General features: G+C 36.3%; 3 protein-coding genes across 4 annotated transcripts in view; 2 read left to right on the top strand and 1 right to left on the bottom strand.

Moving 5' to 3' along the window:
* LOC306880689 (exocyst complex component 2-like) overlaps positions 1 to 1,861 on the top strand; it is a 29,453-nt gene extending 27,592 nt beyond the window's left edge. Inside the window, exon 28 of the mRNA XM_079434403.1 lies at positions 491 to 1,861. Coding sequence (XP_079290529.1) covers positions 491 to 584 — 94 coding nt within the window. The 3' untranslated portion in view covers positions 585 to 1,861. The remainder of the gene's footprint in view (positions 1 to 490) is intronic.
* A 1,074-nt stretch (positions 1,862 to 2,935) lies between these two features.
* Positions 2,936 to 9,316, bottom strand: LOC306879824 (interferon regulatory factor 4-like). 2 transcript variants are annotated; one of them, XR_013785039.1, is made up of 10 exons: positions 8,397 to 8,467; positions 8,064 to 8,261; positions 7,267 to 7,453; positions 7,046 to 7,131; positions 6,865 to 6,967; positions 6,672 to 6,779; positions 5,256 to 5,588; positions 4,276 to 4,388; positions 3,936 to 4,180; positions 2,936 to 3,734 (listed from the first exon to the last, which is right to left on the bottom strand). XR_013785039.1 is itself a non-coding variant. In XM_079433024.1 (9 exons), the coding sequence occupies exons 2-9, from the start codon at positions 8,259 to 8,261 to the stop codon at positions 4,013 to 4,015; spliced, it is 1,296 nt and encodes a 431-aa protein (XP_079289150.1). In that variant the 5' UTR covers positions 8,397 to 9,316; the 3' UTR covers positions 2,936 to 4,012. The 2 variants fall into 2 exon arrangements, 1 of the variants encoding a protein (XP_079289150.1); XM_079433024.1 differs by having other exon boundaries at positions 2,936 to 4,180; positions 8,397 to 9,316.
* A 1,476-nt stretch (positions 9,317 to 10,792) lies between these two features.
* LOC306880307 (adenosine 5'-monophosphoramidase HINT3-like) lies at positions 10,793 to 14,116 on the top strand. The gene is made up of 5 exons (XM_079433763.1): positions 10,793 to 11,366; positions 12,263 to 12,380; positions 12,715 to 12,784; positions 12,859 to 12,979; positions 13,131 to 14,116. Exons 1-5 carry the CDS (start codon positions 11,178 to 11,180, stop codon positions 13,233 to 13,235), a joined length of 603 nt encoding a protein of 200 aa, XP_079289889.1. The 5' UTR covers positions 10,793 to 11,177; the 3' UTR covers positions 13,236 to 14,116.
* The last annotated feature ends 449 nt before the right edge of the window (positions 14,117 to 14,565 follow it).

The raw sequence follows: 14,565 nt of genomic DNA, 5'->3' as shown, positions 1-14,565 counted from the left end.
TGTGATGGCAAAGCTGAATCTTTAGCAGCCATTACTTCAGTCTTCAGTGTCACATGATCCTTCAGAGATCATTCTAATATGCTGATATCATGCTCAAGAAACATTTCTTATTATTATCAATACTGTTGAAAACAATTGAGCTGCTCAATGTTTTAGTGGAAACCACGACACATTTTTTCAAGATTTTCTGGTGAATAGAAAGTTCAACAGCATTTATTTGAAGTAGAAATCTTTTTTAACAACGTATTGTCACTTTTAGTCAGTTTAATGTTACCTTGCTTAAAAAAAAAATCTGAATTGAGTGGCGTGTCCTGACACAGTAGTGCTTATTTGAATATAGTGTCTCAAACTTGATTATTTATTCAATTTGCAAATAAGTACAGATGTCTTTAGTGATGATTTTGTTTATTGAGGGTAAGTTTGGCTTGTTTAATAGTTTCCCATTTTTTCTAATACATCCTTCTCTCTCTCTCTCTCTCTCTTTCCTCAGGCTCTTGGAGGAGCTACTGAATAAGTTTAAGAGTAGCATGAAGCTACAGCTTAACTGCTTCAAGCCTGCCTCTTTTCAGCCTGTGAAACGATAATCCTTCACAAAACCCCAACATTTCAACAGCGCCTCTTCGTTGTAACACTAAGACACCATTTTAGTTTTAAAAACATTAAGAACCATTAAAAGTCAATATAGTGCCACTGATATAGCCTTTTCTACTTGCTGAATTACACTTGTATTTGTGAGCATGTAGCAGCCTGTTGTACTGCCTTTTTACACCTTAACTACCAAAATCTGTGTGCTCTTACACAGAGAGTGTTTTCTGCAAACGTTAATGTGCAAGACAGTTGCTAGAGTAATCGCCAGGTTTGTGTATTTGTGTGTGTGAGGGAGATAGAATTAGCAAAAGTTTTGTTCTTGGTAGATGAAACTGTTCTGAAATGACTCTTGTTCTCATTTTTATTAAGAGAGTCGTTTTGTGTTGAAGTCTATTATGACCAAACGATCAGCGATTCATGCACACACCCTGACTAGTGTCAGACAGAAAGATACACACCCTGCCCCTCCTTGGCAATGCAGGGGTAATTTTACCTGTCCCAGGAGGAAGTGTTCAGTATTGGGAGGTGTCCTTTACTGTAAACTGCTATTAAATGCTGGGTAACCAAGCATTGGCATGTAGTTTAGAAGTTTAAGATAAAAAAGACTAGAAAACAAGATCTCAGGCTGCCAGCATGCCATCAGAAACGCTCCACAATGATCTGAATATTTGTTTTTACCTTTGTCTCATCATAACTCATTGCATTATTTGTGAACCTGAAAATTTGGTGACGAAAATAGGTGACGCAAACACAGCTTTTTCCCAACAGTGTTTTTTGTTGATTTCTATTCATCTAAATTTAGAGCACTTAACACCCACTCATTTAAGGGAAGCAATTTGACAGAAAAGCATCAAAGCCAGGTGAAAGAGTGGGTGTACTGATCTCAGGCTGTACAGCTTAAGGGAAGTTTTTAATGATTGCACCTTTCCGCTCTGTAGGCAGCGGAAAATGATCCAAAACATGTTTATGTGTAATTGTAATTGAGAGCAGTAAGCCCATAAACAGTGGAAAACTCTAAGAATTTTTGCTTATGTAAAACATCTCGAAAGTTTCTAATGATGTCCCATGCATTCCAAAGTGAACAGTCTCACCCTATAGCATAGTTTGAAGAATTTTTGACCTAATTAGATACTTCACATTGGAATTAGGCCAATCAGAATTTCACGTAGTACACAACATCGTTCATTATAGCTTTAAGGGCAACAAAACAGCAAGCAATGAGGCATTCTGGCTGTTTTCATTGAGAAGGAAGAATAAAAAATACTTCTGTCAGTCTGCCTCTTCCTCTGTGATGTCATCAAGTTCAGACTGCTCGCACCATCCTGTCTCCAAACCACAAACACCATCCTGTGTGTGCTGTCACTCGCTTACACACCCTGTCTATATTCTCTGCTGATAACATATTGCTTCCACTCAACGTATACGAGGGCTTGACGTCCCACCAGATCCACACACCTTCATGGGGATTCCAGTGTTTGTAGTGGGGGCTAAAAGTATTCCCCTCCTGTGTTTTACAAAGGCTTAGCTTAGTTAACCACAGTCAGCCCACCAGTGATGGAGAGGCTCAGGCAAATGACGTCCAGTTCTGTTTAGAAAGAATCCTCTCTAGTAGAAGTGAACTTAAAAGCAAAATTAGTGGAAAAGAGAAAAACAGATTGAGATTTCATGTTTTTGAAAGAAGTCACCAAGGCCTAATTTATTTGACCCAAAATATAGTAAAAACTATAGTAAGGGATAGTTCACCCAAAAATGTAAATTCTGTCATTAATTACTCACCCTCATGTCGTTCCAAAGCCGTAAGACCTTTGTTCATCTTCGGAACACAAATTTAAATATTTTTTATGACGTCCGAGAGCTTTCTGACCCTGCATAGACCCTCCATTTTGTTTTCTTTGCACACAAAAAGGTATTCTCGTAGCTTCATAAAATTACGGTTGAACCACTGATGTCACATGGAGTATTTTAACGATGTCCTTACTATCTTTCTGTGCCTTGATCGGGGCAGGACACTCGCTGTCTATAGAGGGTCAGAAAGCGCTCGGATTTCATCATTTTTGTGTTCTGAAGACAAATGAAGGTTTTATTATTGCAATTTAGTATAGCTGTTTTCTATTTGAATAGATTTTTAAAACATAAATTATTCTTGAGATGATAAAGCTGAATTTTCAGCAGCTATTGCTCGTTTTTCGGTGTCACATGATATTTCAGAAACCATTTTAATATGTTGATTTGGATTTATCATTATCATCATTGAAAACAGTTGTGCTGCTTAATATTTTAGGTGTAATTTTTACTCTGTACAGGAATCATAGCACATGCACTCCATTTTTTTTTTACTTTTTTTATTAAAACCAAAGTTGGCATCAATTTTGAGGCATTTCAGTAACATAAGAGCAAAAGTAGTGGAATAAAAAAGTAGAACATTTAGTCGGAGTTGTACACAAAAATGTTTAAAAAAGAACAGCAATTTGAAAACAAAGGTTATAACTTTTTTTCTAAATGCATAGCCTATATACATCAATTTCTTTGGCTTTTATATTCTGAATGCAGCTCAAACTAAAATGTTGCAAGAAACAAACAGCTAATATTCACATTTTACATTCTTTTGTCATGTCAGCAAAAAGCCCATGCGTTTGACGGTATGCCAACCTAATACAATCATTCATCCTTGTGAGTTGCACATCCTTGTGAGTTGCACACACATTTACGTGTTTCTCAGTATTAAACATGACAACAGTCTTGCATCTGATGTTGTCTGTTATCACTCTAGATTATCCAGGTAGGATTCTGCTCCGCTCTATTGTCCCGAAAGGTTCTAGGTGCACAGCAGAATTCCAAAATTGATCTTTTACACTTTAGCTTACAAGACTTGGGGGCGATTTTTACAGTTAGTTAACCCAGGGTTAACAGTCCTGTTTAAACTTCATCCTGGGTTAATATTTTGTCCTGGGTTTTTAAGTTTGAGATTTTTCACTGTACATATTTAAAACCTGGGTTAACATTCTTGTTTGCACATTGATTGGACAAGTATGGCACTTGTTGAGCATGTAAACTCTTTCAATAACTGCTTGTCCGTCATCTGTTCATAAACAAAGCTTTGTAACCCTGAGTTAAAAATGGCGCTATCCTCCTTTCATTTACTCACCCTCATTTCTTGCTTAACCTGTATAAAAACCGTTTTAGGAATATCTAAGGGCTTTTTTTTGTCAATACAATAGAAGTCAATGGGTTGAAATACCCATTTTATGTTCCACAGAAGAAAGAAAGTCATACAGGTTTGGAACGACATGAGGGTGAGTAAATGATGACAGAATCTTTTTTCTTATTTTGTGAACTATCCCTTTCACCTATTAAAACTAGCTTTAACCCTGGGTTAATCAAGATGTTGATCTAGGAGTAAGCGCGAAGTGACAAGCCACCAGGGTCAATTTTGAGGGCCGCTGCTAGGGAGATGCGTGATGACTCTGTGGTAGTCTTGGGTCGGGGAGAGGGTGTGTTCAGCAGGCAGGTGTGAAAGCTCATGGCTGCGGATGTAGTTCATGCTGCTGGGATGACTGAGGAAAAGAAGCTGACGAGTAAACAGTGGCTCAACCTGTGACATGATGACAAAAGCAAATTAAGATGGCATGAATATCATTTGTTTTGTTCATAACTTTATCGGTATTGTAAGGAACCAAAGAAATGTACCTGCACTGTGAAAGTCCTTCTTGGTCTTTGAGCATCGGTGCTCTCATCCTCAAAGATTAGCAGGACTTGAGAACATGGCGCAGGACGAGCATGCAGGGCGTAACTCTGCAACTCTACAGAAGATATGGAGGAGGACACATTTTAATCACATCCAGTGACCGGTGAGAACTTCAGCAATACATTACATTTTTTAATGTTTGTTTTTATCCAGGGCTCTTTAATGAACAGGTATTTCAATAGAACAGAATTTATTTAATATAGAAAACATTTCCAATATTATAAATGTCTTAAATATATCTGTTAATTTAATGCATAAAACTTTTGAACGTCTTTATAAAATGTGGCAGATTATTCAGATTAATGGTCATTCAAAATGATCAAATCTTAAACTATTATCCTGAATCTTGAATACTTAAGTACATCCTCGTTACAAAGTGTTTGTTTGTAAAGCATATAATCTGATCTCTTTCTGTAATACAGATTTTTTCTCATTCTCTATTTGCCTTCCATACTATGAGCTTTAGGTCTAATGTGGCACATGTGATTTCTGTGGTATTTGAGTTGTATTCATCACATGCTGGAAAGTTCTGTGAGAATCACAACAATCAGTGAATCTATGAGAGAAGGTGGGTGTGAGTGAGTTGTAACTTATAGATGACTGTCACTAAATATCAGCCTACAGATAATGTGACGCACTATTTACTGTAAAAGGTTTTTGACGTGTTTGTTTACAGTAAAATGTGCGCATTTTGGAGATGTGCAAATACGATGTATACAAACAGAGAATTAAGAGACAGTTATAAAGATTTACCATAAATGACTGTCAGCATTTACTGAAAACGATGAGTGATGAAGTAACCTGTTCATGTATTTATTTATTTTCTGCTTGTTTTCCAATGAATGACATCAGATCATTTGTCATAATCTTAGTGTAATTAATCTGAAATGCCTCACAAGTGAATATGTTCCTATGCCCTAACCTGTTATGAACAGATGAGTGTCCAGCAGTTTGCAGTTCTGCTCTCTCTCCAGCTTGTTGGGCTTGTCGGTAGGTGGTGCATGAGCTCCCTCCCAGTACACCCTACAGGGGCAGCGGCGGCGGGCGTAGAGCCCATCAGGGGCCATCCAGAGTATAACGCCACGCTCCAGAGATGCCCCTTCGGCATGAGGGAGTTCAATCAGCTCTGGGGCCCCAGGTGAAGCGTAGGCTTGTCCCTCTCTGCTAGGCCCCAGCTGACAGCCTTCTGGACTACTCACTGTTACCTCTCGCACCAGAGTTTCCCGGTAAAACACCACCACATGTAAGCGGTAATCTATTTGAGAAGAAGATCAAATTAAATAAACACTTGGATGACCTGGAATCATCTAACGCTCAATTAATATATTTTTAAACCCAATTTAATAAAGCAGCAGTCACTCTAATCTTGTTTGTAATAATATAAGATGCTTTGTTTTGACTTTTTAACATTTTGTCAAGGGTCTACAAATCAAAAATAGCGTTTTGGCTAATTCTGGCACATTTAAAGTAATGTTCATTAATGTGCATTGATCATGTAAACAAATAAACTTGAACATACACAATACAGACACTTTAATGGTTGTAGTATGATGTCATACTACATCATGCATGCATCTTTTTAAAAATAATAAAAAAAAAAAAAATGCAGTCTACTTCACTGTACTGCAATCCTGCACATTTAATACACCATAACGTATAATTCTTCGATTGGTCACATGTCTTCGTAGGTCATAGTTCACCAAACGTATATTTTGGGATGCAGCGAAATTCAAATGAGCTTGCATTTCCGGTCTCCCGTATTTGCATGCATATGAATGGAAGTCAATGGGATGCCTCTTGTGACCACCTCCTACCACTGTTAAAGTCGGAATGAAATTAAAATTCATCTATTTTCTAAATGGATATTAGTGATTTTATTTAGCGATTCATTCATGCATGTTTTTGTTGACCTCATCATTTCTTATTAAAATTTCATAAATCGTCTGGTAAAATTACAAACTTGTCTCTGTATTCTGGACTTTTCCAAATATTTAGTCTTAAACCCCTTTCTTACAATCCAAATTTGCACTTTGCCTCCTTCCAGTCAACAACTGATGGACAGAACCAAGTCCCTGTTCTACATTTTTGATAATCTGATTCCTTCCAAATATGGAAGAATAGATCAGTTGCTACTTCTGTTAAACTGTGACCTTTAAATCTTTAGTAGCGATCTTTAGTCAAAATAAATTTTTCATTCAGTACATCATAATGTTGTGATTCCTAAATTAATTTGTAGTACTTAAAATGACTGATTTTAGTTCTGTTTCTACTACTTAAAGATCAGTCCACCTGCCCGTATTGAGCCTGTCACTGTCTCTGTGTGTTTATAATTATGTACCTGAGAGGGCCACTGCCTCAGCGGATCTCATGCTGGTGTCCAGGGTGAAGGGTGATGGCTGTGGATCAGATGCATTGCAACTGTAGAAAGAGCCACTGAACTGGTACCCTGCACATACAGAAATATGTCAATGCAATTGCATGCTATCTGAACTTGCAGTAGTTGTACTTTCTCTCTCAAGCACACAAAGTACCAGGTTCCCAGCGTGGAGTGTAGGGACTCTGGCTGTAAGAGATCTCAGATAGGGGTGAGTAATCCCTCCATCCTCTGTCTGCTGGAGAAAGATAGTTGCACACCTGTAATGACAAGCACATATGGTGATCTGAAGTGAAAAGATAGGAACGCACAAATCAAAGATGGTGTCTGATTCTAACCTGAGATGGTGCTGGTGCATAAGATGGGTGTATTGGATAACTGGGTGAGCTTGAATTGGACTGTGAATCTTCCAGAGATCTGGGTCCTGCAACATTTAAATGTGATTTTTTTTTAGTTTGTTTGTTTTCATCACATCTAAAAAGTATTTAATAGTATTTAACAAATGGCAGCAAACAGATGTTCTACTGCTTTGTCATTTGATGTTTTTCTCCTCCCTTGCCTTTTTTGGCTCCTTCCGGAACAATCCTATAAACTTTATAGGGGTCAGATATGTCAAGCTGACTGCTCTCCACAATCTCCTCAAAGTCGTTGCTCTTGTTAAGAGCACATCGAAGACGTGTTTTCCAAGTTGGTGGGTCAGGTTTGTCAATACCCTCCCGGTGCTTGCCTTTGAATAGGGCCCAAGCCTGCATGAAAGCCAACATATGGGTTAATGTTATACTAGGATGCCCTTAAAAATGTGGTTTCAAGAAATGTGGTTTAAATTACACGTGGCAAGTTTCTAGAAAAGTAACCTTGGTTTTATGTTGGTTTCATACATTTTTCAAAGAATGTTTGATTTATAGATGTGGAGTGGTGCGACCATTGTCATTCCTTAGTACTTAGCCTAATTGTTGCTTTCAAAAAAAGGGTTTCAAACATATTTTAGTAAGGTAATATTTTTAACAAAAACTGAATTTTTGAGTCCTGTATAAGACGTTTGACCTGAAGAAAAAAACGTGCTTTCTCATAAAACGCGATTATGCAAACACTGCATTACTTGATGATGTCAGCCTTGTAGTGAGATTTGGACTCCAAGCAGTAGACATTTTTTTTAGGCAGCACCACAGAAATATAAAAAACTATTTGAATTCGACAACGTTAAGAATTCCATTTGAATGTATTTTTAATAACACAAATGAACGATCACGTACATGCACTGTATGCAATATTAATAAGATTACATGAGAGAAATAATGCTTTACTGACGCTGCATGTGTCTTTGTCATGTGTCCTCAACGTTCATCCTGACTGTACCTTGAAGAGCGCAGCATCCTCTTCCCTGTTGTAGTCCTGTTTGCCCGCGTGCTTCCACGGAATCCGAAAGATACTCTTCTCCTCGTTCTCCCACACGAGTCCAGGGTATTTTCCGGTGTTCACCTGTTCTATCAGCCACTGACGCAACTTTCCGTTACCGGAGCCCCCCGCCATCGACCGCTCTTCATCTGAACACATCTTAAAACAAAATCATATATAATTCAGCTTTTTTTTTTATTTGGCACTACTAAATTAAATGTAAAAATCAATATGGTTAAAACTAGTAGTTAAATAACTAAAAATGCATGGAAGTCTGAATTGAAAAAGACATGCCTACTGCAGAAAGTACAGGAGCGCGTGCTGCCCTCTTTCAGATCTTTCGAGTTTTGAAATGTGTCAGTAACGTAGTTCAGCTTTCGACCGCGACTTTTCTTCTATCTTTTGCATTTACAGGGGCGGAGCGTTCATCCAAGCACCTGCAGCGCGCGTGAGATATGACGGACGTCCCGTAAACACGCGGGGGCTTCACATGATATAGAGCCCACGCGCGCTACAGCGGGACTTTTGGCGTTTAATAAAATAATTTTCATTTCTTTGAATTCGGTGACGTTGAAATGTCAGCTGTTTGTTATAGATATAAGTGTGGGCTAATTTGTGTGTTCAAGCCTTGACTGGATTCTAAAGTGGGCACAACCTTAACCTTGCAACTACATACAGAAACGCGTGGGCTCGTTGAATAATACAAAACAGCCATCAGCTGATAAAATGGGAGAAAAGAAAAAGGAAATCTAGGTAAATTCTGAAATATAATAATAAATCGTACTGATTTGTTTATGGTAATGGTGAATTCAGGTAAAGTGGGCCGCTTTATGAATTTATAGTTGAAACATGTTCCAGATGGCTTAGCCCCATTTAAAGCCATTGTATTACCGTTCTTTTAAACAACGCATTTTTATCATATTTTAATCTGACTATCGTGTGCCATAGAAATACATTAGGCCTACCACAAACTAACCATCACATATTGCTATTTTATAACATTAACATGATTTGCCGCAGAAGGCTTGTCATTTTACGAGCTATATCTAGTGTTTGAGCTGTTTTCCGTCATCAGAAAGCTTCAAGCTATGTATTCTCAGTGGCATTCCTCATTAAGTCTAATCTCTGTCTATTTGTAGCCAACAGAGGGCAGTAATTCTCTAAAAAGGCAAACCAGCTTTGTAATAGAATTTTAAAAGGAAGAATTTTCATCCTACACAAGACATTTTCATTCAGTAACAGTGGGAGAATATGGTTTGATGGATTAATTTCTGGTTCACACTGTCATGACACTGCCACAAATTATAAGATATATTAAAGTTTGCTGTCTGATATTCATCGAGTCTTTCAATATATTGAAATTAATCCAGCATGTCGAGGGAACTTGTAACCTTTCTTTGCCAAAATAAAAATTAACTAACTGCTAAATAATTATAATTAAAATAAGATCATTTTGAAGAAATGTATGCCTGAATATTATTTTAGGTTTCGCTTGGGAACCAGTTCAACTGTGATATAGGATATGCAAGCCTATGAAAAATTGTTACATGGCAGTCAACATTTACAATGAATAGTACAAAGGGGATTGCTGGCACAATTCTTTTACTTCATCTTATGGTATCGAACTTTTCAGCTTTTTTTTTTTTTTTTGAGTCATTTGAAAGTCAAATTCAGTCTCTGAAATGTTTTATCATGCCTTCATCATCTATTTTGGCTACTTTTCAAAACACTTATGAAGATTATTACTTTTTTTTTTTACCCTTGTCCCAGATCCAGACATTCCAATAGAGAATTATGTTATTATATGTTTTAAACTATAATCCAAAATAATAATAAATTAGGCTAATTTAATTTGCCTATTTATTATTATTGTTGTTGTTATTGGTATTATTTTTTAATTTTTACCTAAATAACAAGGTGAATAAGATGGGGGAAGATGCCTGTCACATGTGGATTTACTTTCAAAGTGTAATATATAAGTTTAGCATGTGCTGGATGGTGATGTATCAGGCAATGTGTTATTACAGGAAATAAATGGAAACATTTGCTAATTTAGTTGTTATTGCACAAAATGTAAAATATTAAAGGAGGGGTAAGATGCCTGAGGTAAGACACCCCCCCCCCCCCACACACACACTTTTTTTTTATGTGTCATTAATATAAATCATATTTGAAATAGAATTTTGACAATTTAGCAAAGGTGCCTGAAATATCTAATTCATGAAAATAACAGGCTAATATTAAATAATAATAATATCAAATAATAAATAATACCACTAATTACAATAACTATTACATTTAAAAATAATAACACTAGTAACAACACTTGGGCCCTTCTGTGCCAGTTCTGGTATTAATTGATCTTTTTCCTTTAAAATGAAAAATATAATTTTACTAAAACTAAAAATATACTCCACAAATCCAAAAACACTGATATATCCATTAGATCAATCAACCTCAAAACTGTTTCAACTGTCTAAATCTCACAAATGTTGATAGATTAAAAAAAAAAAAAAAACAGGTAGATATTCATCAAAAGTGCTGAGATGAGATTTCGAGCCATATATGATCAAGAGAAAAAATTAGGTGAACAGAACATATTTTTCTTGTGCGTCAACAAACCTAGTTAGTGGGCGGATTAACAAAACTTGAGCGTGTTAAAATCATCCCGGCTAAAAGTGTACATAGCTGAAGAGAAACAATAACAAACTGAAACTCAAAACTATGAAACCCCCGACCCTAGTGGTGACAGTGGGAGGTAGTTTACACGTTTATTTGATTTGATATTTTATTATTATCACTGTAACCTGGAGCGCTCTGTTTGTCATAAAACAACTGAGTAATTGATATAGTGTTTAATTATTTTATTATCTTAATCAACAACAAAGAACACGGCGTTATTATAAAAGTTGCCACTGACTATAGACACGAATAGTTGATTAGGACAAACAAACAGTTGTTTTAGTCATTCTGACTCGACCTGAAAACAGGGCTATTTTGTAATTGCACTCGTTATAAATGAGCTCATATGTTATTGCGTCAAATGAACGTTAAACAGTTTTAACACGGAAGAACATGGCATATAATCAAAGGGAGTTTGAGGGATCAGTTTCATTTGTCCTGACACTAGTCTCTGTCAGAATGGCTGGAGAAAAGCGTGCCTCTGATGATAAGCAGGATTCTTCTGAAGACTGCAGGGAAGAGACTTGTATTTTCTGTAAAATCGCAAACAGAGACGATCCTTCCACTGAGATATTGGCGGAAGTAAGTTGATCTTTATCGACTTGGTTTCTTGTTGTCTGGGTAGCTTGACTTCAAAGTTGAATTAGGTAGCGTAAATTCGCTCTTCTTTCTAAATGTAACGTTATAATACTAGGCCTATTGCCTATAGTTCTTCAAGAGTTCATTATAGTTATCATCCATCTTGAAGGAAGAAAGATGAACTGGGAAGGAAATATGATCATCAGAACTGGTTCCGTGACTTAAGCGTCGCGAAGCGCTTTAGAGGACAAACTGTTATCGGTGTAGTTATTCCTATACTGACATTATTTAATGAGTCATTTAGAGGTTTTCATGCAAATTACATAAAAAGTACAGCGGCAGTAGCTTTCCTTTCACTTTCCGCTTCTTGCTTTAATAACACGGTTGCTGGCTTTTATGGAAAGCAGGAAGAGCTTTAGCTGGGAAAAAGCTAAATGCTTTCAACTAATAGGCCTATATGATTATGAAATATGAAAAAGAAGCAAATATAGTCATTTAATATTCATAATAAACAATTTGCGACGTCCTCAAAATGGGCAAGTGGCATGAAATTGTCCTAGTTTATATCAAAAATATCTTTGAGTCATATCTTCTGCTGTGATCTCAGGATGGTGACGTCATATTTAATAACTTCACCCTCGTCATTTCACATTGGCTAAAGTGATGTTACTCTTCCAGTATGTCCCCTGTATAAATACAGTGGGGTCCTCAGAATACACATTAAGTCATTTACTTTATGAACTTTGAACTATTACAAAACAAATTCATAATGTTTCCCCTATGTTTTCTGTAACATGCAATAATAATAAATGATTTTTACATAAGTAGTAGCCTATCATATACTTTTAATGCCAAGGTAAATAAAAATGTAATGCGTATTTTGTTTGTTTTTTTTACAGGATGAAGACCTTGTTTGTTTCCAGGACATTGATCCAGGTGCACCTCATCACTACCTGGTTATACCAAAGAAACACATCCATAGCTGTTTCTCACTCCAAAAAGATGATATAAATCTTGGTAAGATGATGTCTTTTTTGGATGTGCATTTATTAAATTGTGTATTACTGTTTTGTGAATGGCTTTTGTATTTCTAGCCAGCAGAAGGTATTGAGAAGTATTGCGCTCTGGTTTATTTTGCTTATTATTAGACTGATTATATATTGATTATCGTGATGATATTAATAGACAAAATAATTACAATACAATTAACAAGCAATACCATATACTTAAGACAGGGCTGATGTTTCAATTAACTGATTTTATCGAAAACAAGTATTTTAATAAGGTACAATATTTACATACAGTGATTAAAAGGGATTTTCAGTAATCTAAATGTTATTATCCTGAGCAGTGAAGAAGATGGCAGATATGGGAAGAGAGATATTGAAAGCCAAGAATGTCACGAATCTAGAAGACATCAGGTTTGAAGACAACACTACTGTCAGATTAATCAAGCGTTTATTTGGATGAAAATGAGAACATGACTATATTTCAGTCTAGGTTTCCATGTGCCTCCATATATCACTGTCCCCCACCTGCACCTCCATATTCTAGCACCTTTTAGTCAGCTGTTTAGACGGTCGATAAGGAAGTACACATGCTTCTGGTACCTCACTGTGAGTAAACTAAAGATGTTTCAAGCATTTCTTTTGATTACTCTTGGTTGTATATGAATTCATAAAGTTTTAACAATTCATCATTATTTCTCTTGGTGTGTGTGTGTGTGTGTGTGTGTGTCTGTGTCTGTGTCTGTGTTTTTTCTTAAAGGAGGAGAAGCTGCTTCAGGAACTGACGGAGAATAAAAAAGAAAAAAAGAAATGGCATGTAACAGTTGCATACTGCCGTGTGTACCTATGTGAGCCTTATTACTGAACTAAAAAACTTTAGTGAAGGTCATTTTTTTTTTCTTTTTCATTGTTTGGTTTGAGCCTTGAAGGCCTGCCATTTAACGTTATTGTTATATTTTTTATATAATGCTAAAGTATTTTAAAAACCAGGATGGTATGCTTAAAACTGACAATCAATATTTTTAACTGAAGTGTAATCTGATCAATAATGTCTAATGTTATTAAATGGAAAGAAATGTTGATTTTTGTGCAATTGATTATTGATTATTTATGTTTGTATACATTCTACATGCTATATTGTGAAAGATTGATCATACAGTGAGCCATTAGCATATTCATAGTCACACCCAGGGGTGTCGCTGGGAGTGGCCCAGAACAATGTTCTTTGGGGGTCGGAATCCCCCCCCCCCCACCCCCCCTGAACGTGGAGGAGGCCCAAAAAAAATCAGTGCAGTGGGCCCAGAAATCCTAGCAACACCACTGGTCACACCATTATGTTTTCTTCTGTGTTCATGCTCATGTTTTTTGCATATTGATCAGAGGGGCACATCCTGTCCATGTGTGCGGTTCTTGGCATGGACAAAGGTTATTCAGACTTGCAGTACAATCATTGAAACATCGGAGCATGGATCAATAACAACTTGACCCTCTAACACCAGCTCTCTCTATTCGATTTCTATTATATCTATGCTTTATTCTTTGTATTTTATATTTATTATTAAAAAAGGGAAAAAACTTGCTACGTGTGCTGTGTTAGACCATCCGGGACACATCACATCACTTGTTGCACTTTGGTTGGTTTGATTGCTTCTATTGTCCTCATTTGTAAGTCATTTTGGATAAACGCATCTGCTAAATGATTAAATGTAAATATAAATAAAAGATGTTTTCCATAAACAGTAGATCACATCTGTGGCACATATGGCATTTGTTAGGAACAAGGAAATGTTCCTCATATGACGTTTTATATCCAAATAGTTTTAAAATCTGTAAACTGTTAAAAATAGTTGACAGTTTAAGCAAAGTAAAATTTATAATTCATCAATCTGACAAGGCAATCATAATAGCACAATGTCAACACATTTATCTTAAAGTGCTTAAAACCCCAGACTGTTATTTTCTGTTTCCTCATTCTAGCTGAGGCAAACAAAGTGAAAATGTTTTATTGGTCTCTCAGTAATTTCCCTGTTGTTTCATGTGTAAGAAAATCCACTGTGTACAAATAGGTGAAAAAAATGTGTTGATGATATTCTATATATCCAGTTGACTCATTAAGATGAAAAAATAATTAAAAATAATAAAAAAAATTAAAATAATTCATTAAAGATTTGTAATGTATTGTTGGCCTATCTATC

Source organism: Barbus barbus, assembly GCF_936440315.1.
Source record: "Barbus barbus genome assembly, chromosome: 14".
NCBI lineage: Eukaryota > Metazoa > Chordata > Actinopteri > Cypriniformes > Cyprinidae > Barbus > Barbus barbus.
This window is presented reverse-complemented; position numbering and strand designations above follow the sequence as displayed.